This window comes from Rhamphochromis longiceps, linkage group LG13, assembly GCF_057381845.1.
Source record: "Rhamphochromis longiceps isolate RC_006_pf linkage group LG13, R_longiceps_female_GT1.1, whole genome shotgun sequence".
Taxonomy (NCBI): domain Eukaryota; kingdom Metazoa; phylum Chordata; class Actinopteri; order Cichliformes; family Cichlidae; genus Rhamphochromis; species Rhamphochromis longiceps.
Genome location: NC_140569.1, coordinates 3,562,249 through 3,588,445, shown reverse-complemented (window position 1 = coordinate 3,588,445; position 26,197 = coordinate 3,562,249). Strand labels below are relative to the sequence as shown.

The 26,197-nt window shown below is 42.0% G+C and overlaps 1 protein-coding gene across 3 annotated transcripts; it reads left to right on the top strand.

Moving 5' to 3' along the window:
- Positions 1 to 2,397: 2,397 nt before the first annotated feature.
- pcgf5b (polycomb group ring finger 5b) lies at positions 2,398 to 26,197 on the top strand. Of its 3 annotated transcripts, none has more exons than XR_014914272.1 (10): positions 2,398 to 2,568; positions 7,654 to 8,381; positions 9,237 to 9,333; positions 9,728 to 9,783; positions 11,943 to 12,002; positions 13,353 to 13,528; positions 13,806 to 13,904; positions 15,670 to 15,759; positions 25,744 to 25,853; positions 25,884 to 26,197. XR_014914272.1 is itself a non-coding variant. In XM_085427482.1 (10 exons), the coding sequence occupies exons 3-10, from the start codon at positions 8,267 to 8,269 to the stop codon at positions 25,789 to 25,791; spliced, it is 741 nt and encodes a 246-aa protein (XP_085283608.1). In that variant the 5' UTR covers positions 2,398 to 2,568; positions 7,407 to 7,490; positions 7,654 to 8,266; the 3' UTR covers positions 25,792 to 25,875. The 3 variants fall into 3 exon arrangements, 2 of the variants coding, with proteins under 2 accessions (XP_085283608.1, XP_085283607.1); XM_085427482.1 differs by lacking the exon at positions 25,884 to 26,197 and adding an exon at positions 7,407 to 7,490 and having other exon boundaries at positions 25,744 to 25,875; XM_085427481.1 differs by lacking the exon at positions 25,884 to 26,197 and having other exon boundaries at positions 25,744 to 25,875.

The following is a 26,197-nucleotide window of genomic DNA, read 5'->3' as shown; positions in this document are numbered from 1 at the left end:
TGATATGTTTCCATCATCCTGGGTCCTGTCTGCATCATGGCTATTGAAGATTGCCTGGAATAGTAAAAATTAGCAGCATTAAAAGTTTCCCCACACACAGACTTCATCTGGGTGAGCCCAGGTATCAGTGCTGACTTTTTTTTTTTTTTTGCCTATCCAAACGAATGACTTTGATTGATTTATTGGTGGACAGCCTCTTTATTCTAGCCCCATATTCTGGCCCTGGTCTGCCCTGTTTTGTGTTTCCCCAGCAGCTGGTGTACCAGTCTCTGTTGTGGCTCTCCAAGGAGATTCTCCTCCCGTGTTGGGATGGAATTCAATTGCACCATCTTGGACTGCAGCTGCTTAATGTATTTTTTTATGCTCCAGAGATCAGTAGTACGCTGGAGGGCCACTCTAACTGGAGCCTGCAGAAGGCAAGTTTATCAGGACTACAACAGAAAATGGATGGGTCAGGCCGTTTCTCCATGTGTAAAGAACGGAAACATGTATCCATGCACTTGGATACACCTGCATGGGAATGCCCTGCTCCTCCCACACCCACTGCTGCCAAAACAGAATCAAATCCTGTGGGAAACACACACTTACACCTGCATTATTGTTCAGACTGTCGTCAGAGCATTTTTAGCATCTGATTTAAACAGTAGCTGTCAAAGACGAAGAAAACTTTTTATACATCCTGCTCATTTATGCAGTTCTGCAGACGCTGTGCTGGTCTGTTCTGGTGAAAGAAGATGTTCTCGATTAACTGGTTGATTTGCCAAAACAAACAAATGCATACAATACAAATACAAGAAGTGAGCTTCCTCCAAAGGGTGACTAGCTTTTAGTGTTGCTCCTCCCAGTCCAAACATGCCAGTTCATGTGGTTGGGGCGTCTGACCAGGATGTCTAATTAACACCGAGGGGATGATGGACCAATTATATCTCTGTGCTTACACTGGGGAAACTTTGGTATCTCCCCAGAAGAGCTGGACAACATAGTCATGATAAGTCAAGGGCCTTATCCATAATTTAGAACTTGTTTGGTGCAATATGGTTTTTCTATAGCTGAAATGTTTATTTTGCTCCACTTTGGAATGGGAAAATTGCACAGTATGTGACATGTGATATGCCCTTCTTTGGAATAAGCCACAATCTACAATTTGGAATCAGACCCACATTTCCTCTAAACCTGTTGAGTTGAGCTGCATCAACACTGAAAATGCTTTGCTTAATGTGCCGGCTGCTTTCCATATAACTAACCATAAATAATCTTGGCCTATTGCAAATGCAACACACAGCCTGTGGCAGTCTTGGTTGTTTAAATATTTTTTCTTTGGACGGCAAATAATTATTTTCGTTGACCGAAGTAAGTAACAGGGATTTGTACATCATGAAAAGCCTTCTTTTAATGCATAACTCTGAGCCACAAAGTAGTGCACATCCTGCACCAGCAGGTTCTTGGCCACTTGAAGATGCTGGTCAGTGATAATGACCATTAACCAGTGCTTGCCCTTGACGACAGAGCGAGAACGAACTGAGCGGTGAATGGATAAACAAACAAACTGAATCATCATAAATCTATTATTTAATATTTATTACTTTTTTATTATAGAACTAGGAATAAAAAATACTATAATAATAATAATAATAATAATAGTAATAAACTATAATAATACTAATAATAGAATTCTGGATCAGCACCATGATGCAAACTTGTGGCCATAACATATACAGTATGCTGGAGAAGGCATAAAATGTCACTGTGTATATGTGTGTGTGTTTTATGTGTGTCCTTTACACTTCAACGATTGCTCCTCAACATGTCAAACAGACACCATGAGACTGTAGTCTAGTCTCCCTGCTTGATTCAGATGACAGCTGTTCCTTCTTCAACGAGACTGTATATTTACCCAAACTTATTATCTTTCCAGAACAGAGTGCTGATGAAGCCCGAACACACCAAACTACAAGTTATCACAAAATGCCAGAACTGTTGAGCATTAAAAAAACCTGACAGGGGAATATGGCCATCTATTTTATACAGTCTATGGTATAACCCGAGTTAATTAATAACTGGGATTTCGTCACTTACTCGTGTTTATAATTAAGTTGTGAGAAATGTTGCCTTAAGAAGCAAACAGTTTTTCTGTGGCAGCACACACCTGCACGTGTCTGATCTGATTTCAGGACGTTTCTTTCTCTAACGCATAAACTCTGCAGTCACATCGCTCGCTCGGGTCTGGCCAACTGAACAAAGTGAGTAGCGGCGTTGATCGCTACACACCGCGGCTCGGTGTGTGCATGTGCGTGTTGTGGGCCAATAGCCACTCAGTTACACAACTGCTTTCAGTTTCCGAGCCCTGCCTGCTCGCCTGGTGGTTCCCCGCCCACCGCTGCTCTCTGCTGCCTGCCTGCCTCTCTGCTGGGCGGACTGGGGCAGATCCGAGCCGACCAGTTCCGTGTTTCTCTGCTCACCCAGTTTACGGAGCAGACCGTACCGGAGGACCGGACAGCGTCACGGTGGACATTCCTGTCCAGCAGCGGCATCCGTAACTCCGGGGACGACGGGAAAGTGAGCGCGGAGGTGAGTAATGTCTTATTGCTGCTCATTATTTGTGCGCGGACGGAGAATCCATCAGCCGCCGTCGGTCGCGTTACGTTTCAGCCAAACTTTGACGCTACTGGCTGTCCCTCCCTCTCCCTTCTCTCCCCTGCTCCCCCCTGCTCCCTCCCTCCCCACTAACGCAAAGTGCGTCGCGCACACATGCGGGGATCGCGGTATGTTCACGCAAATGTATGCCTGGCGCTCCTCGTTTAAGGCCGTGACACGAATCTCCGCAACTTTTATCGTCGCTGCGATCCGCGCACCGTAGGTGTGCAATCGCCGAGCAGAAGCTGCGACGCGCGAGCGCGAGCGTTCGCGCGTGCGTCACACGTCCCACTGTGTCGCTGCAATGTGCGCGTGTCGTCCATTGATGTTGTTTTGACAAATGTGACGTAGACCGTGACGCGCCGTAACGATGAGATAAGCAGATTCTGTGTGTGTGTGAATAAATAACGCTCGCGCGTCTCTGTGCGCGTGCGCGCGCTCCTAATCTCGTCGGGTGGATTTCTAAGCTGCGCACTTGAGATTTTTCTAGCAAAAAGCGAGACGCGCTGATGAGCGTGGAGTGGAGTACACGCTGTTTCCTCCGTGGACTTTGTCCGTGCAGCGAGTGGGCTCCCTCAGTCCAGCACTGCACGCACACCTGACGTACACGCAGCACCTGAGCCGTGTGTCCGGGTTCCAAACTGAAGGAAGCGGCGTGAGGGTAAAGTGCACCCGGGATGACGAGGAGTCACCGTCTTCCTAAACGTCGTCCAGTTGTTTCTCTTTGCAGTTCTGACCCTGCAGCACAGCCCGCATGTAACATCGTGTGATACAGCCGGGTGTGTGCAGGTGGTGGGCCCAAAGTTTGCGCTCAAACGCTCACTGCGTCCGTCTTTGAGCCAAAGGTGAGATTGGCTCAGGTGTCAGCTTGGTCAGTAAGCTGCATCCATATCGTCTATGCTTGTACACAAATGTGGCATAATTGTGTTATGCCAATAATTGCAGATGGTAAATGGGCTGGTTCTTATATCACGCTTTTCTACTCTGAGCACAACAAGCACTTCACACAACTTGTACATTCACCCATTTGCACAAGCACTTTTTTTTCCTATGCTGTTTCTAAGTGCTTCCTATCTAACAGTCACGCACTGATGGATGCATCGGAGAGCAACATGGGGTTAGTATCTTGCCCCAGGATATTTGGCATGCAGACTGGGCTCAAACCACCAACCTTCCGGTTAGTAGGTGACCTGCTCTACCACCTGAGCTACAGCCACCCCACAGAGCAGTCAGTCACGATATTAAAACCAGCTGTTTAATCCTGTGCAGGTCCCACTAGTACCGCCAAACAGCTCTGACCTGTCAGGACTCTCAACCTGGAGTTCTTTGGGACACGCGGGTTCTGGTGTGGGACTCTCACGAGTGCTCTATTGACTACTGGATACTGAGTGGGAGTGTTTCAGTGCAAGGTTAGCTCATTGCACTTTGAGCAGCTTTTTGCAGTGTGGGGCGGTGCTCGTGGTCCAGGTGAGGCGAAGCAGGTGCTGCTGGATTGTTGGTGTTGACGTCCAACCTTGTACTGTAAAACAACAACAACAACATTATTAAAACCAGTGAATGGTTTTAATAATGTGGCTGATCAGCATTTGCTTTCCAGCCACATTCATATGCCACATGTCTCCTGTAATACCTCTAAATTGGCACAAACCCATCCCACCCTTCGTGGAGTTATGTCTGAACTCAAATCATCACCTGAACATTATTATCCTCACCAAAAATCGCTTGAACTCTGACAGTTATTATGTATCAGGTGAATTTTTGGCAAACATCACAGAAAGAACAAGAGTGCTGGATATGGTAAATATCTACAGCCTCCCCACACAAAGCAAACAGTTCATGCAGTAATTTGTATGATAATTTTTGTTTAAATGTTGTGTGGCTGTTGTGTGGTTAACGAAGGGAATGAATCTGACATGAAAATGCTGATTAATTTCACATCCAGAGAGATTTACCAGCCATTTACTGTAATCACAGCACTGACACCCATCAGTTGTTTACAAAAGGGGGTATCCACAGTAAACATGAAACTTCAGAGTGGGTTTTGTGGTGACACCACATGATTAATATGCAGCTCGGTGTCTATATTTGAAGCAGGCAAGCCAAAATTCAGCCAGATCCATCAAAATGGGGATGGAATGGGGGCAAGTTGGAGAGGTTAGCTATTCATAGTTGGGGTAGTGCAGTAGAAATGGATGCATGTAGGTCAGAGCTGTCCTGCTGGGTGAATGATCACGTCACTGTTAGTTAATGATAACCACATTCATTATTAAGTGTGCAAATACAAGATGGCAGCTGAACTAGAAGTTTGTGCTTTTCTAGTAAAGTCCCATGCTTGCATTTTAGCCTAACAGTTCTACTATCATAAGCTTTCTCATTTGGATATGCAAATTGGGACAAAATCTATCAAAAGAGCCAGATGTGAACCTATCCTCAACTGTAGACATGGTTTGGAAATGACTGGATATTGCTGACTGTCCCTCTTTCAGTCTACTGACTTAAAATAGTTTGTAATAAAGAAACAGCCATGTAGAGGCCAGCAGGTCACTCGAGGCTGCTTACATGGTGTTGTGCAAGGGAGAAACAACAGAAAACAGGAAACATTGATTAAAGATCCAGATGAGGCAGAAGAGCTCCACTCCAGGCTCTGTGGGTGTTTGAAAAGCAGCACCACATGAGCCTCATCGAAAGCTGGTTAGGGCAGAGAAGATGAGGGGTCAGAGTTAGAGTTAATCATTAGGCTAGCTTTCAGGTGGTACCCAACCCCTAGCCCCCAACCCGAGCCCTAACCCTATTTGTCCCATCAATGTCAAGCTTTGAGAATAACTTGAGAATCGTTACATACTATTCTTATTACAAAGGGTTATGATCATCATCAGTGATGACTTAAACCTCAGGGGATTATGGCAAAGTACAGACGAAAGAAGAAACATTTCAAGGTTTATGGTTAGAGGTAGTTATAAAGGTTAAAGTGTGGGAATACTTAAGTTACTGCTTGTACTGATATCTGTATGTACCCAAGCGTTATAATACTGATTTATGAACTTATCAGAAACTGTGACTTAATCGTGTTTTTCTGACTCGCATCTCGTTGAAGACCAATGAGAAATGACTCACAAGGACAAAAGTAAGGTGAAGCTATTAGTCCCATAAAACCAATTTAAGATTATTCACCTTTGGTGAGGTTTTTGTTTTCACCACATTTTGAGTCACATGTTCCGTCAACAGTCAACACACGACAGGCTTCTCTTAAACACTCAGCCCTAATAAAGTGGGGTTAGTTTACTGTATGGGGAACTTCGTAGCTACCAGATTAAAAAAAACTTCTCATTTTCTATAGAAGGAACTGAAAACAAATGATGGCTGCTTCTCAAATGTCAGGTGTCATTTGTGTCATATGTCATAGATATTGAGCATTGTAAATTCTAAATACCAAATGTCACGGTTCTGGGTCAGTTTGACCCAGCATTTTGAGTTGTTATGGTTTGGGGTTTTTTTTCAATGATGGATTGTTCTTTATGTTTCTCTGGTGCTTTGTTGGGTTTTATGATGAATCTGTGTTTCAGTTATTTTGGTGTGTTTTTGCATTATGGATTGTTTTCTTATTCTCTTGTAGTGCTTGTGGTGGTGATGATGATGATACATATTATTATTAGTTTCTTGTTTCTGTTTATCAGTGTTTAAGGATTTGTTGTTTCATGTATTGTTTGAGTTGCATGTGTTATATTCTGTCTGCGTCTTTGTTTAGTGGGTTCTTGTTTCCTGTTTTATTGTGAAGGTCTGTGTCTCATGTGAGTGTGTTCAGTTCTACTGCTCCCCTGTCTCATTAGTCCAATTTCTCCCAGCTGTGTCTCCCTCCTGTTTCTCATTCCCTGATTACCTCCCTGTGTGCTCTCTGTCACCATCAGGTCATACCTGTGTGTTGCCGGTTCTCAGTGTTCGTTGTTCTGTTCATGTTTTGTGCTTTGCCAGCAATAAAGCTGTGGTTTTCTGTTGACATTTGGCTTCACGAGTCCTGCTTTTGGATCCTCACCTCCACCTGCCGCACACAGAGCCCTGACACCAAATGAGGCAGACAGAGGAAACCAACAAAAGAAAAGTGTAAACAGACCCTCAAGGGCCAAAAACCACTTGCACAGGGTTAACTGGAGGAGTAATGTGGTAGAACTGTATGTCAAGTGAACATAACCATCAAATAGAAAAAAGGAAATCTATTTTTCCTTTTGAATTTCTTCAAAACACAGGATAAGATGTAAGGTTAGACCAAACCCTAACCCTTTGGTGGGTGAGAAACCAACTGGTTAAATTCACAGTTAGGAACTGTGTGTAGAATAACTGAAGGCTGATTTAAGGCCTAGCAACTAGCTTTCGCAAGTTGCTCAGTTCCTTTCATACATCGTTTTATTGTGTTTGTGCAGGTTCTCAGTCATCCTGGTCTTTATTAGTCTTGAGGGCTTGAAATGAAGATAAAGGCAGCATCGCTTCTCTTTTGTTTGTGAAGATGGAAGGACTCTTGGATGAGAGGTAGAGCGTCTTCACAAACCAAAAAGAAGTCCAGCTGCTTTTATTTCAACCGCTTTAGGTATTGCGTTGTATCTTGTGTGAAGATTCGTCCTTTGAAAGTATTTAATTTGGGTTATTTTAATATTATCTTTATTTTGTTTAGAATTTTTGAAGATGTCTGTTAAAGCCATCAAGCTCTTTCCTCTTACGATGTATATGGGTGGAGATTTCTGGAAAAGTTTACAGCACTAAAACTGTTCTTCTTCTTTTAGGCTTTCCTAAAGTCAATCCGGTTTCTAATCAGAGCTCCACTGTCCCATCCGTTGCAGGACTGCTGGTTCTTGAAGTCTCTGAAGGTCCTTTTTCATGATTCTGACTGCATAATCGGGCTCGCTGTCCTTCTGCAGATTGAATTTGCATGATTTAAAAAAGTTGCCTAAAACTTTTGCACAGCACTATTTTCAAATCCATCGACACATTTCCCCCCCAACATTAATTTTTGTTTTTGATTTTCTTTAGGTTACTTCATCATGACTTAAAGGATCATTACGCTGTCCGCGTCAAGAGTAAAGACCACAGCGACGCCACCAATGGTGAACAATCTGATTATGCAGAAGACTCTGAACTCTCTGTAGCTCACCTGGGAAGCTCCATGGATTAAAAAGGTCACTTTACCAAAGTCAGGGAGGAAGACGTGACGCCCGCTCTTTGGGAGTTCTGTGCCTGAAACAGGATCACATCATCTGGACGAGCTTTTTGTATTTTCTGTTCATTTGGAGTAATATGGTTCATGGAAGATGGAATAAAATATCAGTGGGAGTTATTCCTAAACAAGGACTGACTGCAAAATTCAAGAATGGAGCAGGATTTTACACAGTAGGATCTCGTATCTCATATCAGTTGTGGATGGTGTAGGTACCTTGTAGGTACTACCCTGGACACGGTGGATTTTACACACAATTCATCTACAAACATCTGAAGTGCAGCAGGCAGTATTTGTCTGTAACTGGAAAAGTCTTCCTTTTCTCACTGTTGTAAATGGACGTCTGAGCCTTCTAAAGCTAGAAGGGGATATTTTCCATCTTCTGTTTGGTGTCTCACTGTTGGCAAAAACAGGGAAAGCCCTCCAAACATGTCCGGTACGGGAAGGAAGCACTTGGTCAGAGACTTTAACCATTTCATCACCTGCTACCTGTGTCGAGGTTACCTGATTAAACCGACCACAGTCACCGAGTGCCTGCACACATGTGAGTCAAAATAACACGCAGCAACACACAGAGGTGACAGTAGGGGTGAAAATCCATCGAGGTAGTGGGACCAAACCCAGACCGATCTAAGGTTACACGTAACCCTGACCAAACTTTAAAGAGCCGTAAAGAAGCAGGGCAGGGCTCAGTCAAAGTACAGCTGCTGTGTATGACAGGTGTGAAATGAAGAAAAGTACAGATGTTCAAACTGTTGATCCGGCTTGGTGTCATGCTCATGTCAGACTTAATTAATAAGTAAGTTACCACTGATGCGAGCAAATGTACCCAGCTGCAAGTGTTAGAGCAGAGACTCCTACAGAAAGCTAGAAGCTTCAAACACAGTGTCACTTCCTGCTGTTCCTGTTTTTCAAACCCAGAATTACAGCTACCATAGTTCCAGTAAAATTCTACTTTGACAGACTATTTGAAGTGGATGTGAAATTGTAGAGCAAGGTGAATGAGGCAAATGAGCTGTGAAGCATCGGAACCGATGTCGGCACTAAAACGCCGACAAAGTCTGAAGTTCAAACTGCAGGATTTCAGTTTTTTCATAGAGAGATTTGGAGGCTTCCCCTTTTTCAACATGAGACTAGTTTGGGCGGTTTGAGAGTGTGCAGCAGATCGTGACAACCTGGTGATTGTCAGTGGCTTAGAAAGCTGAAATATCAGCTCGAAACAAGGCAAGCCAACATGCTGCCCCAAAAAAACCTCAATGACAAGGCAAAATGATGGTTTCACAGATGAACAGCTCATTTCTCTGCCTCTCTCTCTTTTATTCTGAATGACCTTTTAAAAGATGGGTTTACCTGCCTTAACCTAGAGCAGAAGCTCATTTTGAATATATTTCTTTTGCAGTCTGTAAGAGCTGTATTGTGCAGCACTTTGAGGAGAGCAATGACTGTCCTAAATGTGGCATTCAGGTCCATGAGACCAACCCACTGGAGATGCTCAGGTAACTTTGGCTACATAACATGTTTTTCTTCTCTCACTTTATCTGTTTTTTTTTCCTGTCATTCGCATGTTGGACACTTTGTATTTCTTTTTATTTAATCTTGAAAGAGCTGCAAAGTTTTGTAAATGACAGTTTTAAGAGTTTCATTCTTCTCTGAACTTCTTGTTGTGTTTCCATTATTCAATTGTACTTTTCTACATTTTGCTTTTGTGTGTATTTCAACAGCCCGAGCTACTGATTTTCTCTCTTCTATTCTCTCCTTTGGAAACTTTTATTCCTGCTTGACCTCACCTGATCGCTCCCTTCACCTCCACCATTTAACTTCTATTGCCTACTTTAATTTCTTGTTATCCCCCAATGCATCATCACCTCCTTCTCACTGTCATATTCTCAGGTTAGACAACACCCTGGAGGAGATCATTTTCAAGCTGGTACCCGGACTCAGAGAAAGTGAGTTTGCCAGATGGTTTCATCAATCTGTCGCCTCAGTTTGCAGTCGGTGTTAAATTATGTGACTATTCATGGGAGGTCGGGAAAAGAATTTACAGCACTCCCATCACACAAATCACTGGAAGACTAAGGCTTGCAACCAGTTTTAATGAAATGCACAAATTGCCTCCAGCATGCACTCTAGCAAACATGATGCTGCGTCTTGGTGGATTGAAAGCAGTTTAAAAAAGGAAAGAGTTACAGTACACCATCAGAAATGCTTCCAAAAGACTAAAACTGTAACTTTTCAGAATTTAATTTGCAGCAGCAATTATCACTGTCATTGTTTTAGACATATCTTGCTTACTTTTGTCCCCTTTCAGTTTGATTTTTCTCTAATACTCATTCTCTTTAGTCTGTAAACATGTTCATTTCTGCTGTAAAGTTGGACATTTTTGACCTAAGGTTCACTTTTACGGCCAGTCGCATGTGGACAAACCAATCATTTGTCAGCATCACATTATTTCCAGAGAGGTGGAAGCTCAAACGTTTAAAACTAGATGAAGATGTACAGCCTTCTCTCTGTGGCAAGGCCAACGGGAAGCCAAGTCAACATGTCTAACTAAAGTGGTGATGGCACTATAATTTTATTGCTCCATAACTTCACCTCAGCTGATAGAGCACTCTGGCAGCAGAACGATGGAACAAACGTCATATATTTTTGTAGCTTTCGGGCCTCTCGGCCAAATGGTGTAAAAGTCAGCGTCCTATGAATCCTCTCGTATGGTCTACAGAGAGAAGACTGTGGACAGCAGACAAGGGTTTTGGTTTTTATCTGTCATGTAGATGGTGATGGTACAAGCACAGCATTGCTGTTCACAGTAAATAATAATGAGCTTTACGTTACAATGCTGTTCTATCCGGATGGTGAACTACCGTCTAGGTGTTAAGAGATTCTGAGTATGAAGTCTCCAGGCCCACTGACGTCTTAAATGTGCAACAAAGACAGGAAGAAGATAGGAGTTTTGTTGTCCCTGTTGCTAGTAAGCTGGAAATCATGCCTGGAAATTCTACTCGACATAAAAAAATCCCAGAGGTCACAAAGAGCATCGAGAATTAGCGATACAACGTAAGCACAAGTGAAGTTTACCAGTGTCTCCAATTATGCTACCTGCTCTTCACCCTGGTGGCCCGAGTGCATTGTCTGGCTAATGTTCAGAACGCTCAGCAGACATCAAAGCAGATCTGGATCTGCTGGATCTGGATTTAAACCAGAGGCAGCAAAACTGGTCTGTTGGCCAGCGTAAAAAGTGAAGGTGTCACGTCAGATTAAGAGGCGACAAATGGGCTGTCAAAAGGGAATTAGAAGAAGACTTCCAGGCTGTTTTGAGGAGATATGAATATGAGGGTGCCTGTAAATTTTGGTGATAACACAACAGTGACCACTGTCTGGTACCAGGCGGCCTGGGTTCAACTCCCGGTGTGGGAAGAGCCAATATAGCAAATTGTCCTTAATGAAGGGTGTTTGAGATGTTAGAATACGCTTCAATTGAGTGATAAAATGGCCCTTTGAGGCTGACAGCTAACTTTAATTATAGCAGTTATGAGCACATCACAGCAGGGCTCGGTTTGATGTGTCCAGGAGAAACGCAGAGACTTAAAATAAATACATTCCCAGCTTTTCTTCTCTCTAGCAGCTTTAAAATTGGTGCAAGTGGCTCATTTTCTCTTATGGCAAGACAGCATATTGACCTTTTTCACAGCAGTCGTTCTGACATGTCAAAGCATGCATAGAAAAGAGGCTGCATTGTTTTTTGGAGGAGGTCCTTGTATCACTGGAATGGCTGGAATAACCAATCCATTGTTATTGTTATTAATTACACCCGCTTTTCCTGCTGTTAAAGGCCAACTGTCTGCTATGAAAAGCTTTTATTGTGCAAGTAAAATAGTTTTGTAAGCTTAGTTAAACTCCTCCTAGGAGCTTCAGTGAATCAGTTTTATGAAAAACAAAAGTCTAAATTTAGTACAGGAGAAATGTAGCTGTTTGATCCCAGACTCTTAACACAGCGTAGACAGAATTCAGTAACCGCGATGTTAGAATCACCCATCCTCTTCTGATGGATTTGGTCTCTATGATTGCTTCATACTTCATTCTACTTTTGTTTTTTCCTGTCAATTAGAAGAGGAACAGCAAGAGCTCGAGTTCTGGAGGAAGAACCAGCCCAAAGAAAATGGCCAAGGTAAGCTGGACCCAACAAAACCCTTTATATAGTAACAGTAACACTTCATAATAAGCCCGCAGCCAGGGGTGTAATTCCCCTGTAATTAAATTAATTTTATTATAAATTTGAATGCAGTTATACAAATACATAAAGTAGGCACTCTAGAATAATTATTTACTTATTTATTTCATTAAATATAAATATTGAAAAGTACAGTGTGCCTATGATGTAAGACTGGGAAATTTTGTTTGTTTTTACACAAAATGACACACTACTTACAATTACGCTGTACTTAAAATTAATCATGCTTTATGTAAAATGACACATTACTTCAAATTACTTACACACGTGACTAAAATTGACTTACAGTATAATTATTTCTTTGTTTTTTTATTTATAAAAACCTGACTTCTTACCCCCTTTTTGAACTGTACCTACCTGTAAGTATTAGTAGGTAAATATAATTACGCTGTCATTTCAAATAAAACACATTAGAATTCCATTAAATTACAGGAGATTTCCACTGTGTCACAGATTTCTCACCTCGTGTATTAGAGTGGGTGGAGATGACTGAAATAGGAACACTGTCATATGCAGTGTAAAGAATTTGCCATGTAGGGGGACGGGTGGCTGCGTCGCCTCTGTGCCTCTCACACCTTTTCTTTAAAACTGGCAAAAAGGAAAAAAAACCATGCCATGGAGGAAGGAAGCCAGTTGTGGTTGTTGCATCTTACTCAGAATGTCTGCACGCTTGCTTTCATTATTAGAGAAGAAGCTCTGTAAAGAAGGGGGGAATTTTTTATCAAGTTTTGATACATCAGCAGGGAATTTTCTTGTCAGACTTCGTACCCCCCTTCACCACATTTTTCAGTGCAAACAGAGCTCGTGTTTACAGACATTGACCAATGCACCAATGCATCAGGTTCAAGTTAAAGAGAAACAACCCATATGGAAAAGAAATAGTAAAAACTTATAAAAGACTTGCATAAGATGTGGCCTATTCATATAGTGAATCACAGAAGGCTTATATGATTTACTCGTGAAAGCGGCCCCTTTCTCATTACTTTCATATATTGTTTTAGGAAGTATCCAAAACATACAAGTTTCATTTATATAATTTTTCAAGGGATCTTATATCTGTTTTCACTCTTGTATGCTTTTCATACAAGTTTCACACAAGACAGATACAAACTAAGATTTATATCTATCTTTTTTATATATATCTTTTCCATGTGGGAATGTAACAAGTAATAACTGGAACAGTTGAAAACCGATCAAAGGCTAGACTTGAATATTGTGGTTGATCATCTGGCCCAGAGTTTTAGCGATGCAGCTTATCCACAACTAACATCCTTAACCTGCCTGTAGAAAACCTGAGGTGTCCACGGTTCGGGGTCCCCGATGCTGGAGGCGACGCTGGTGATGGTGGAGGCAATGAGGCGGACGGTGCCGGCGATGACGACTATCACAGGAGTGACCCACAGATCGCAATCTGCCTGGACTGCTTACGCAACACAGGACCGTCGGGGGAGAGCACGGTCACGGTGTGTGTTATTTTACATATAACCTTTAATTAAGAAATATTAAATACTTGTACAGGCATTGAAACACAATATCACCTTGTTTTGGTCCTCTCTATGATGTAAAAGGGTATTCCATTTCTTTGCTGCTGTATGTGTTGGTAATGTTTCCAAACTTCACGGGTGCTTGGTGCATAATCCCCTGTAAAGATGTAATTGTGTTTTCATGTCTTTTCCTTTAAAAACCTGCAATTATGCCTCATTAAATCAGTGTGTAAGAGTTATTCTCTCATCCAATTAGGATTTGATGAAGAGGTTCATCCGCTGCTCCAGTAGAGTCACCGTGGGAACAATTAAGAAGTTTCTCAGTCTTAAACTAAAGCTGCCGAGTTCCTACGAGGTATGGAGCACACTCTGTCCTCCTGTTTTCATTCATTAAAATATGTGTGTCATGATTCAAAGGCATGTTTTTCTTTACTTAACCACACAAACTCAGAGTTATCTTTCAAGTTTTCGGTTGATCGGTAGGATTACCTTCGTGGGGCTTGATTGTTGGATGTTGAGCAGTGATGGTCATAAAGCTCTGCAGCTCTGCCCATAAAAGGCAAAAATCATACTTGAGTTTGAGTTTGACTGGTCTCCCCTTCAGGGTCATCTCCCCGTGCACTTCTGGAGCACCTTCAGCACTCCTGCAAGTGCTCAGTCCCATTCTGACCACCTGCACTTGAGTTTCTGAGCTTTCACCATAGATCTCAAACAGAGCAAAGAAACGTTACAGTGGCAAACTGACACTTTTAGAGGCTTAATTTGGCTTCCTGGAAAAAAATAAATGAAATCATGGGGGTTTTTTTCTTTATGGCCAGAGTTGCAAAAATCACTCCACTTTGAATATTTACAGGGTTAAACTTACTTCATAATGTAATGAAGTTACTTTCTTCACTACTTTGGGAGGGCTGACTAGAGTGTAGGGACCTCTTTATCTAAGGGAACCTTTTAGGAGATGTCTGTCCTAACTGTACCTCACATTATTACTTTGCTCAAACAGTCTTCACGCACATTTTCATTTTTTCTTTGTACACATAAACACAAGAGTTACCACAAAAATGGCTTCCCTCTGAGAGACTAGGGTCCACTCTTTGGATCTGTGGTGCATAGAGTCATGGATGTCTTCTTCTCAGCCCACTGTAATTCAAAGAAATGCTGAAATGCGGTGCTTTCCAGCCACATCACAGATCTGTTTTAGTTCTGAACTACTACAGTTCTACTACAGTTAGTGGGACCTGACGGTACAGGTGTTGTCACACATTCAGGGTGTGAAGTCTGACTGTCAGAGGCTGACTGTCTCTGACGAGGATCTGCTGGAGGTTTCTTCCTGTTAAAAGGGAGTTTTTCCTTCCCACTGTCACCAAAGCTCTTGCTCATAGGGGGTCACCTGATTTTTGAGGTTTTCTCTGTATTGTTGTAGGGTCTACCTTAAAATAAAAAGCGCCTTGAGGCGACTGTTGTTGTGATTCAGTACTGTATAAAAATACGGTTGGATATCATTAAAAAATGCAGTGCAGGCACAAAAGTTAAAGTTGCAACATGCTGAAATTCCATTGTATAAAAAGGAAAATGATGCATGTATTTGGTAGCATAACTCTGAATTGTTTAACCAACAGCTGTACTGTGTTACATATAAAGTGCAAAATGCTGGAGAGTTCAGTTCAACATAATGAAGATTTAGTGGATTGCATTAAAACGGCAGAGAAACAGCATGTGGTCAAATATGAAGCCAAACTCTGACCAGGTTAACAGTTCGTAGCCAGATGCTCATTAATATTCCATGCAAGCTATGCTATCATCTGCCAGCTTTAGCAAAGGATTAAGAAACTGTTAGCTTCCACATTTGGAGCAGGCCGAGCTAAAAGTGGTATCACACACTCTCATTTACACACTCACATATTCAGAGAAGCCTCCCACTCACCACCACAGTGAACTTCCCCTCTCCTTTCATCTCTTGTAGAAGTGAGAGCTCAGCTTTTGTTTTCGTTTGTCACCTTCTCTGTCTGGGAGGCAGCTTGGGCAAAACTTTGTGACTGTAACCGCTTCGTTAAAAGCTGTTTGTGTTTGTTTTGGACTTGTCAAAGCGTCCTTCTTATGTATTTTCCTTCTTTTGTTTGCAGCTGGATGTTCTGTGTAACGGAGAGATCATGGGCAGAGATCACACTCTCGAGTTCATCTACATGACCCGATGGAGGCTACATGGAGAGAATGTAAGGCTGTCACGTTCACTTCCTGTTCATGTGTGAGTGTTTGCATCTTCGTGTGTAGATGCATCGCTGCAGGAAATGTTTGCGTGCACGCGTGCGTCTGTGAATCTTATGCATTCATGCACTTTAGTGAAAGCATGCGGTCCTGGTTGAATGACTTGTATATTCAGTGTGAAATGCTTTTCCAAAGGAGCATTTCTGTTCAGAGAAGGTGTCAGATTGTGAAAAAGGAAACTCGAGACTTTTTGCAACATAAATTTATGGTGTTGGTACAGAATACTGATGTTCAAGAGACGCCCGGTTTGAATAAAAGATTCGCCTCTCATGTAACATTTCGACATTTCATCTTTATCTCTGTTTGCTAAATTTGAACCACGTCCATCTCCTCTTAGAGGCTCGGGGTTACTCTGCATCCTGTTTGGTTTTTGTTAAGGTCACTTTGCAAAGTGAAGTCAGTCATATCTGCATGTTTAACAGATGCTTAGTAATGACAGTCAAAACAGGAAACGCATTACTAATGATAAAAGAGATTCTGTGCACCACATTTATTTTGTGCATAAGAAGGTATATTTCTTCTTCACAGCCTTTTTTATATCTACAAGAGGAGACAGTGGGGTTGTTTTTAGGTCACGTTCTTACCACCAGGATGTCAGAGACCTCTCTAAGGTTAGGGCTCACCAAAATGCAGCTCTTATATGCAAAATAACACGACTTGTATAATGTTGATAACACAGGTAACATTATCTGCTTTTTGAAATTTGGCTTATTTAACATGTGGCTAAAAGCCATAATTCACTTATTTAATAAATGCTGGATTGATTTGATTAGACGTAAACAGCGCAGTGTCAAAGGAAAAGCTTTGTGTCAGTTTAGATCCACTAAAAGGCATTAGAGTTGATTTGTGGTTTCGATAGTTCCCAGGTGAATATTGCTGAAAAAGGCAGATTAGCTCTGTGAGGCCAAACCTCTGATGTTTTGGAGAAAGACAAAAAGGAAGGAAAGAAGTTTCTGATGTGTGGAAGAAGAATTTCATTAAAAACAAAATTTATACTGTGCAAAAGTTTTAGGCAAGTGAGAAAAACATGTTAATCATTTATTTTCATCAATCAACAAAATGCAGTAAAAGAACAAACGAGAAATCTAAATCAAATCTATACTTGCTGGGACCACCCTTTGCCTTCTTCTAGGCACACACACAGTTTTTGAAGGAACTCGTCTCGTAGGTTGTTCCAAACATCTCAGAGCACTAAGCACAGATCTTCTGTGGATGTAGGCTTCCTCATATCCTTCTGTCTCTTCATGTAGTCCCAGACACACTCCATGATGTTGAGATCAGGGCTCTGTGGGGGCCGTACCATCACTTCTTGTACGTCTTGTTCTTCTTCTTCCTCGCTGAAGATAGTTCTTAATGACTTTGGCTGTGTGTTTGGGGTCGTTGTCCTGCTGCAGAATACATTTGGGGTTAATAAACAATCACTTATATTTCTGAAAGCTTTCTTTGTTTACAGCATTTTTCACACTTGCCTAAAACTTTTGCACAGTCCTGTATATTCTTATTGCCACAGGTTATGGTTAGAGGTGCATGTATTAAGTAACATGAAGCAGAAATAGATGGTGATTTCCAAAAGTAAATCTTATTTTTATACCTGGCTTAACATAAATATGTTCAGCAAAGTTACAGGAAATGTAAAAAATCAAATTTTAAGGCCTTTGTTTTATTGATTTTTTTTGACTATTTAGTTTGAAAATAGGAATGCTTTAAAATGCTTCCAAAAAAGCCGATGTCATGATGTACATTAACTGACACACACACACACACACACACACACACACACACACACACACACACACACACACACACACACACACACACACAAAGCAGGACTTGTCACTCTGAAACGTGCTGGTACTCTCAGCCTTGGGCTTCAGGGTCATCAGTCCTGTGACGGTTCAGCGAGCCAGTGTGTCTGCCTTTGATCTACAGTAATTGTGCTGACTTGTGCATGAGTGGCTGTGTATCTGTTTGCACGGGTGAGTATTTGCATGAACTTCTACTGCTACTGAAAGCTCCCGTCCATTTCTGGATGGTAACTAATGAGTGCAGGCAGCTGGCACAGCAAGACGCTTCAGATACCGGGTCAGGTGGAACTGAGAAGGAAAGGCAGCAGGAAGGAAGTCAGTATGAAATGACAAACTTATTAAGCGTGTAGCTTTTCAGCTCCAGCTGAGTGTCATCATGTCCTCTACAAAGTCCGCCTGCCGCTGAGCTAAAATGTCTTTTTTGGATCTGTTTCACTGACTAGTCAGAGAGGACGGAAAAGAAAACAGAATTATTTTTCCTTCTCATTATATAATCGTGTCGCACTGTGACCGGAAAGCTACGCAGGCCAAAGTTGCATTGAGTCAACTTTAAATGAGTCCCAGCAGAATTCGGATCCAGTCTAAACTCAGCACATGCCAACCCTGAGGAAGATGGCGTCTCTGCTGCTTTATTTTCCAGCAACGCAGCTTTTTTGAACCTATTAATCCAGCTTGATTGGACATCCGTCTTCTTTACTAATGTTACAGACTGTTTTATTGTGCACAGATTGTCAGAATTGCAGGTCACGTCTTTTTCCATCTGGGCCTTTTTCCCATATGGCGAATTATCCGCACAGATTATGAACACATGGTTATTACAGGATTTAGGACAATTAAACAAATCATTAAAAGAGTGCTGCTTTGGAGAGTGCAAGTAGAACAAAAAAGATTTTTCTGTTACGTAAACTTTTACTGAAAACATCTTGAAACCACAGATAAGAGTGAGGATACTTAATCTCTTCGGTCAGTCCTGTTCCAGTGCTTATTTACCAGTCATCACAAAGCACTTGGTGGTCTCCCCTCTGTCTCCACTGTGAGTCTCTGTGTAGTAAATGTGGCCTCGGTGATACAGGAACTGCCACAAAGGTGGTTTTGAGTACTTTGGCAGGACTCGTTTCATAACTCATCCTCACGATACTTGATGAGGCACCTAAAGGGAGCAGCCAAAAGAAGAAAAGGTTCATGCTCATGGACGTGAAGTTCTCCCTCACTTACCTGAACACCGTTTTTCATTCTATTGCTTTCATATTTATTGATTTGTGTCTATGTGTCATAAGGTGTGATACAGTCTGGATGTAGAGGCACGAGTACTTTGCCAGCAGCGTAAATTATGTCTCCAATTAACTTTTTTTTATTTCCTTCACACCTTCTTACTAAACCCACTCAGGTTTAGGCAGTAAAATCACTTGGAAGGATTAGAAAAAGATCACCGCTTGGTTAAAATGTCGTCACCCTTTAAAAATGTCCACCTGCACGCAACGTTTCAGCAGCAAGAGCTAAGTGAATGTCGTCCGTCCCATGAGTCCTGAGTAAAAGTGCTAGATGCAGTGGGACCAAGTGTGGATTTGATAGAGTTAATGGATCTGGAAAGCCAGTCCAAAGCAGGGAGACCGAAGGAACTGGAAGACAAGAGGCAGGCTGGTTGGTCCATGACAGAAGTCATGCACATGGAGAAATGAGTTAAAGTTTATATAAGGCACGGTGATGATGAGATGATGCCAGGGGAAGACCATCTCTGAATCGAGGAGGGGGCCTAAGGGTACATCTGTCACCATCTTACAATGCTGTGCAGCCATTCCCCAACTCTCTGTGAATGGGACTCATGGCCATTGATCAGTGGTTGTTGATCAATGGTCATGAGAATTTGCATAATTAAGATTAAGGAACTGACCTCCCAGCCCTTTGTTTCCTCAGCGGGCTGGTTTCAGTCATTATGCAAATGTACTGTTTCTAAGGTTGGAAACCTGCAGTCAGCTGACACTGAAGAAGTCACTTGGATGAAACGTTTCTCCCACAAAACGCTACGTCCAGATGAACAGAATCAACTTTTGGAGATTTACTTACCTGGATGATTGAGCGTGCATCAAGATACTTTAAAGATTGATAAAACAAACACACAAACAGAGCAACGAGAGGCAAAGCAACTGTGGAAAAAGGAAGAGGACACTACAGTTTAAATTCTCATAGACTTACCATCCATAAATACATATTGTAGGGAACAGACCAGGGAGAGCATAACATGGGCCTCAGATGACTCAGTCGCAGTATCCCATCCTAGTAAGGACTGTGAAAAACCAGGCTACGTGTCAGTTATCAGTTAGGTTGTTGTCACTGATCGTAGTTTAGTTCAAATAACGTTTTTCCTTCTTAAAATGTTTTTTTTTTAAATCAAATCACTTTTTGTCCTTTTTAGCTCAGCTTTAATCAGTGGTTTAATCAGACTATTTAATCTCTTTGAAAACATTTAGACGTGGAGCTCAAAATATTCCACAGTGAAATAAAACACTTGGAGTATCCCCAGAATACACACTGACTCCAGGTCAGCGCTCAGAAATTGAAAGCATTCAAGCCAAATGTAAAAAGAAAACATGTTGAGGGAAAACCTCTCACATGACATCAGGAGCCACATTTTCTATCTCACCTCCGCCCACCGCCCCGATGCTCCACAACAACAGACAGAAGTCTGTCCGTCAGAATTATTTATGCCCTCGCTGGTGAGTCATGAGGATAAACAGCCAGAAATTATTTTTGAATCCTGTTTGAACCCTGTCTGGTTAAGGAGAGGGATGACAGCGAGAGCGAGATGGATACAAAGCGCCAGAGTCGGGAATGGAGGCAGAAGTCGGACAGAAAAAAAGATACGAGCCATTCATCAGTCTCATCCTTCTGACAACTCTGCAGCTCGGCTTCATTTTCTCCCTCCGATTTAGAGGCCGGTCAGGACGGATCCGCTCACACGGGAGCAAAGGAAAATCAATCTGTAACCTCCCGGGATGTCATTAAGTCAGGAAACCGCTTTCTGACTGCCACCGTGGTGACCTGTGCCTTTTAACACAGGACTGAAAAACGTTTACGAAAAATACTCTTAATGTACACGCACTGATGTCTGTTATTAACGAATGGTATTTAATTATGTTGCTAAGCACTAAAATCTCTGCTTACTCTGGTTCATTTCTGTTTAAATGAGTCAGATTGGACTATATGAAGGCACCAAGTCACACACTATTAATCAACGGCTAATCTTTATCCACAGCGCGCTACAAGGAATTAGAGCGCTTTATTAAAGGATTTTAAATCCATGAAAAGCACCATGCTAATCTAAAGCACTTTGCATATTTACCAATCTTAGAATCTTAAAGTTGGAAAAATATGTTAAACTGCACCTAAAAGTATGCAAAACTCATCTGTGGTGTACAATTGGCCAAGAATCAAAAATCAGTGTGTTGTGTCATGTGATCAAAGTCTTAACAGTAGAAGACGGGGAGAGGCAGATGGTGATGGCGAAGAACTGTCCACATAAAGTGTCCAAACAACAGACGTCCAGTCTCTGAGTCATGATGACTAAACACAGCTGCTCCAGATCTGGAATTTGGCTCTGATATTTAGAAAAGTGTTTGCCGTTTTTTTAAAATAGCAAACGCAAAATGTGTTTCTGGGGTCGGGTAGAGTCACAGACTAAAGCTGCAACGCAGACGTTCCATCTCTCCTGCAATCAATTCACCTTGTTAAAGCACATTTCGAGAGCTGGCACCGTGCGTGCAGAAGCAGGGAAGCATTTGGGCCGAATGATGGAACTCAAGTGTGAAACTCAAAACGTATTCCTCAAACATCTTCATGCATGTTTTCCGCATCCAGAAAAAGCTGAGCTTATTCACAGCCCCCACCGTTTGGACTCTAAAGAAAGTTTACAGCAGAAAGAAATCTGACTGCCTCAACTTTGAGTTGTTGTGGGACGATATTAACCCTCTGAGGTGACGGTGATGACCCAGCACTAACCGTAACTCAGATTCTGAGCAATCAGAGGATATGTCATCTTGTTTTCTCATGAAATTGTTCTCTAAAGTCTTGGAGAAAAGAAAATAGTCATTCTAACAAACACACATTAAAAGCTATTAACAAAAAAGAGTGAGCTTGGGCCTTCTCCAAAATATAGGATTAGGGTTAGCACCTGTGATGTCTTAGACCTTGGATCAGAGGAGGCATCTGTACCGGAACAGCAGAGATAAGAACTTAATTTATTCTTGGAAAAGTCTCTTACACCTAAAATAAAACTGCAGAGGTGCCCTACTGGGCAGTAGTGCAGAAATAAATCTCCTGGTATATTCAATTACAAGAAGGCATCGGACCAAAATGTCCTAAAAATAGACACAGCATTATTACTTAGTATTTAATACACTGTCCATGTGGTACAGTGAGGAGCAACACAGAAACAACTGTAGTTCGATGGCAGCACATGTGAGTTTCACCATGTGTAGTTCCTTTGAGTGTCATGATCCTAATGTTGGGATGTAGGTCTGCAGAGTGGTCGGCTGACACATTATAAATCAAAGAGTTTCTAAACTATTTAAAGAAACTTGTTTCATCCCATTTGAAGCCACATTAGATGCAATCGTGAAGTTCACGAACCCAAAAAACAAAAACCATCCTAGATTGAAACTGGGTCGTTTCCCACTTCAGCTCCAACTGGGCAAATATTCAGATTCCAATTATCAATATGATTTTAAAGATTATGAAAACAAAATACTCCCAATAAAACAATTATCTTTTGTTTCTTGCTGTTCTTATTGTTACATACTGCACCTCCTCCATAAAAGATCTTCCACAAAGAATGATTATTAAAGATTATTTTGCCTAATTGCCCAAACTTCTTTTACATCCACATGCAGCCTACTTTGATCTTATGTGGGTTGGACTGGAATATAAGGAAAAGAACAGTTTCTCAGCATGTCTCAGGTTTTCTACATGATAAAGAAATATTGCTGTAGTAAAAACATCTATCAGCATAACTCTTTAGGCTTCAATTGTAAGTAGTGTATGTATAAAAAAGTAATAGAAATCTATTACTCTGTTGTAGTAAGAATGACCATGTGGAAGATCTGTATTAGCAGGAAAGCAAAAATACTGTAAAAAGTCCAAAATTTATGTCATCTTTCACATTTTCCGAAGCCATCCACTGGTGCAGGTTGGAGTCTTCGCCAGCTTGTCTTCAGCCCTGGGCCTTATGTTTGACACCCGTGGCCTGAGGTACAGGTTCAAACTCCAGCCCTCGAAGTCCTGAAACCTGCTGCAACACACCTGAATACAATTAGTAGCTCATTAGCAAGTAGCTCAATGGCAGTTCAGCCATTTGATTCATGTTACAGCAGCTCATGAGATAATCAACATGGTGCAATAAAAGTACTTTTAGAAGTACATTTTTCCAAACACTTACATTTGCTTATATTTACTTGAGTAGCGTTGGGGGTTGCCACCTCAGCATGCAGTCAAGTCTCGGTAATGACCTACTCATTTTATTCAGGTGTGTTGCAGCAGGGACACGTGTGAAAGTTTCGGGACACCGGCCCTCGAGGACTGGAGTTCGCCACCCCTGGCTTAGGGTGATCACTGCCTCTGACAGTGGAGACGCTGCTTGTCCTGTCAGAGTTAAGGTTGGTGTTGGGCTGGTTTAGGAAATCCCTGATGGAAAAGAGTTAAGTTCTGTCATGGTGTCTATGCCAGTGAGTAATCAGGTTACAATAAGATTATAATATTTAGCAAAGCAAATGATTATTGCCTAATGTTTTGCTGACCTTAATTTGAAGGTCTGCAGTTGTCACTTTGTTTCCTGGAAGTTCAGCTCTGAGAATGAACCTTTGTGATCTGTGATGTGATAGCTTCTCCAGTGTGTCTGAGAGCAGAATTTCAGTCTCAGGGGGGCAAATCTGATGAGCAGGGCAGGTGTTTCCACTGAATGACCTTCACACGCTTCAGGATGGTACGGTGGAACTCAGCTTTGACTGACCCCAGGTCTGAGTGCCAGTTTTACATTTACAGTCTTTGTCCTGAATAAATAACAGTGTCAGTCTCAAGCATCCATCTTTGGGTTAACAAGGTCTTATCTTTGATCCACACATGATGTGGATCCTGGATATTGTCTGGTTTTTCACTCTGGTTGCATTCAGACACAAGTATCTACAACAAGATAACATGAAATTATTACAGCTTTCTGGTAAATATGTTATGTTAAATATGTTAAATATTAGGAATCTTCAGACATGCCATCAGCTTCAAGCACAATGTATGAAAATCAAGTGGGAGCTTCTCACTGGAGAAACCGTCTGAAAGCAATTTATCGATCAACATGTAGATTGATGGATTTATATTGTGATGATTTCATGATTAGCTGTGAGACCGGGCTGGAACAACCTTGCAGACTCAGCACAGCGTATGTATTTCTACAGTGTAATTGCACTGTATGGGGACAGAAATGCTGAGTGAAAGAGTGTCAGAGATGCAGATGCAGATGCACACTGACAGAGCTGTTAGATTGGCTTCAGTGTTCTTTTTTATTTTTTTATTTTTTTTTTGAGGCATGATACAGCAAAATGCAGAGGGAGATGACAGGAGCTGCACTCTGCTGCACCAGCAGCCTCGAGCTGCCAAAAATAGGAGACAGACTCCAGAATCAGGAGACTCCCTCTTCGCTTTGCAGCTGCTCAGACACAAACACTTTTTCCTTTTTGAATGTTTCATGAAAAGGGTAGCTCACATCATCTGAAAGAGGCAGGAATGTATGTATCTGTCAGGAATGACAACTTTCTTATTTAACCTCAGTGATGGAGGGATAGCACATGGACCAGAAGCCCATAAAGAGGCTGAGAGGTCAGCTTCCCTGAGGCCAGCTGGGATTAAAGCTGCAGAGATTGCTACTCGTTGATGCGTTTGCACATAGAGAACAAAACCTATTGGATCTAATCTGCTTATTTTGCCGGTGGCATAGAAGTCCTGTCTCTCTGGTGCTGCAGTGTTGTGAGTTCTAGTAAAATGTTGATGTATTGAGGAGCTGCAGAACGACAACTTTTTCCCTCTAACGGGCCGATCAGTTCTCTTCATCACATCAATTTCTCTGGAGGATCTTTGCTGGCGATGAAAACTGGGTCTTTGGGATGAGCCAACAGTTTTCATATAAAGTGTCTTAAGTTCGCCTGTCAGGTGGGCACGCTCATCATTTTTACCCCTCGACCTGAAAGGCTCGGGGCGGGAGGCGGGATGACCCAACTTTGTGAGCGCGATAATTGATTTTCAAGTTGATACCACTGGTGCATCTACAAATACTCTCAGTGACGCCGACCTCAGGGTCAGAGGTCAAGTTTTCAGAAAATCTCGTGAATGTGATAACCCGAGAAGGAAGTCACCTAGGAGTTTCAAATTCTGCGAGCTGGCAGTATTTTTTCATCAGTTTGCAGATATTTGAATATTTGAGTTCTCCTGTAACATCATGATGCACCTGAGGGCAGGATTCACGATATCATGTTTTTTCTTTTCGTCTTTGCTCGGCACCTCGACCAAGCAGGTTTGCATCCTTGCTGAAAACAATCACTTTGTATTTTTGACTTTTTAAGTCACAGAAAAATCTGCTGTTCCTAAAGCGCCGATGTTGTTTTTAAAACCTGAACAAATTCCATGGATGATCCTGCGACAGATATGAAAGACACAAAAGTACACACTGGATTTGAACCATGTTCTTCTGCTTCAGGCTTCCTCCATCGCTGCAGAGCACAGCCAGGTGGATCCGGGACAGTTTAATAGAAACTGCATTACATTCAGAGGCGGTGTGTGTGTGTGTGTGCATGTGTGCGTTTCAAACCACCTCTTATTTAATTCCTGTAACAAGTGTGAAAGTATGTGTTATTGTTGTGACTGCTGTTCCTGCACCTTTTACAAAGCTCTGTAAAGGTGCGTTCACTAGATGAACCGGCACAAAGCAGCTCCTCGCAGCACCATTTCTCCGATGATTCCTGTTCGTTCAGCAGCAGCAGCAGCAGCAGTGTGCATCGTCCTCTGAAGTGTGCTTAAGTTTACAGTGTAAAGAACAAACCATCGATCGTGTCTCTCTGAAACAGTTTCTCTTGTTTCTGTCTCCTTCAGACATATCCCATGGTACTCGAGTACCGGCCACGCATCGACTTTGGCTGAACCACGAGTGCAAGAAGAGGACCACACACACACACACACACACACACACACACACACACACACACACACACACACACACACACACACACACAGTCATCCATACAAAGCAAGCAAGACATTAAGAACATCTGCATTTCCAAGAATAAACTACACATACACACACACGCACACACACACACACATACACACGCCAACCATATGCAGAAAAAGAGAGAAATTTAAATGTATTTTTGTACAGCCAATGATGAAGTGCTTACGTTGTTATGTTAAAGAGCTTTTATGCTACATAGAATAATATATGCTATAATATATGATATTTTTAAATGTATGTCCCTGTGCCTAAAAGAGCTGTTCGGATCAGAAATGAAGTATGACCATATCTCCTCTTTGCCTGTCTAACTCTAAC

What these genes read in the sequence shown, in the direction of transcription:
- pcgf5b (XM_085427481.1), top strand. Translation starts at nt 8,267, where the DNA reads ATGTCCGGTACGGGAAGGAAGCACTTGGTCAGAGACTTTAACCATTTC. An exon ending in GCCCAAAGAAAATGGCCAAG is followed by an intron (nt 12,003 to 13,352) that starts GTAAGCTGGACC and finishes ACCTGCCTGTAG; the next exon opens with AAAACCTGAGGTGTCCACGG. An exon ending in AGCTGCCGAGTTCCTACGAG is followed by an intron (nt 13,905 to 15,669) that starts GTATGGAGCACA and finishes TTTTGTTTGCAG; the next exon opens with CTGGATGTTCTGTGTAACGG.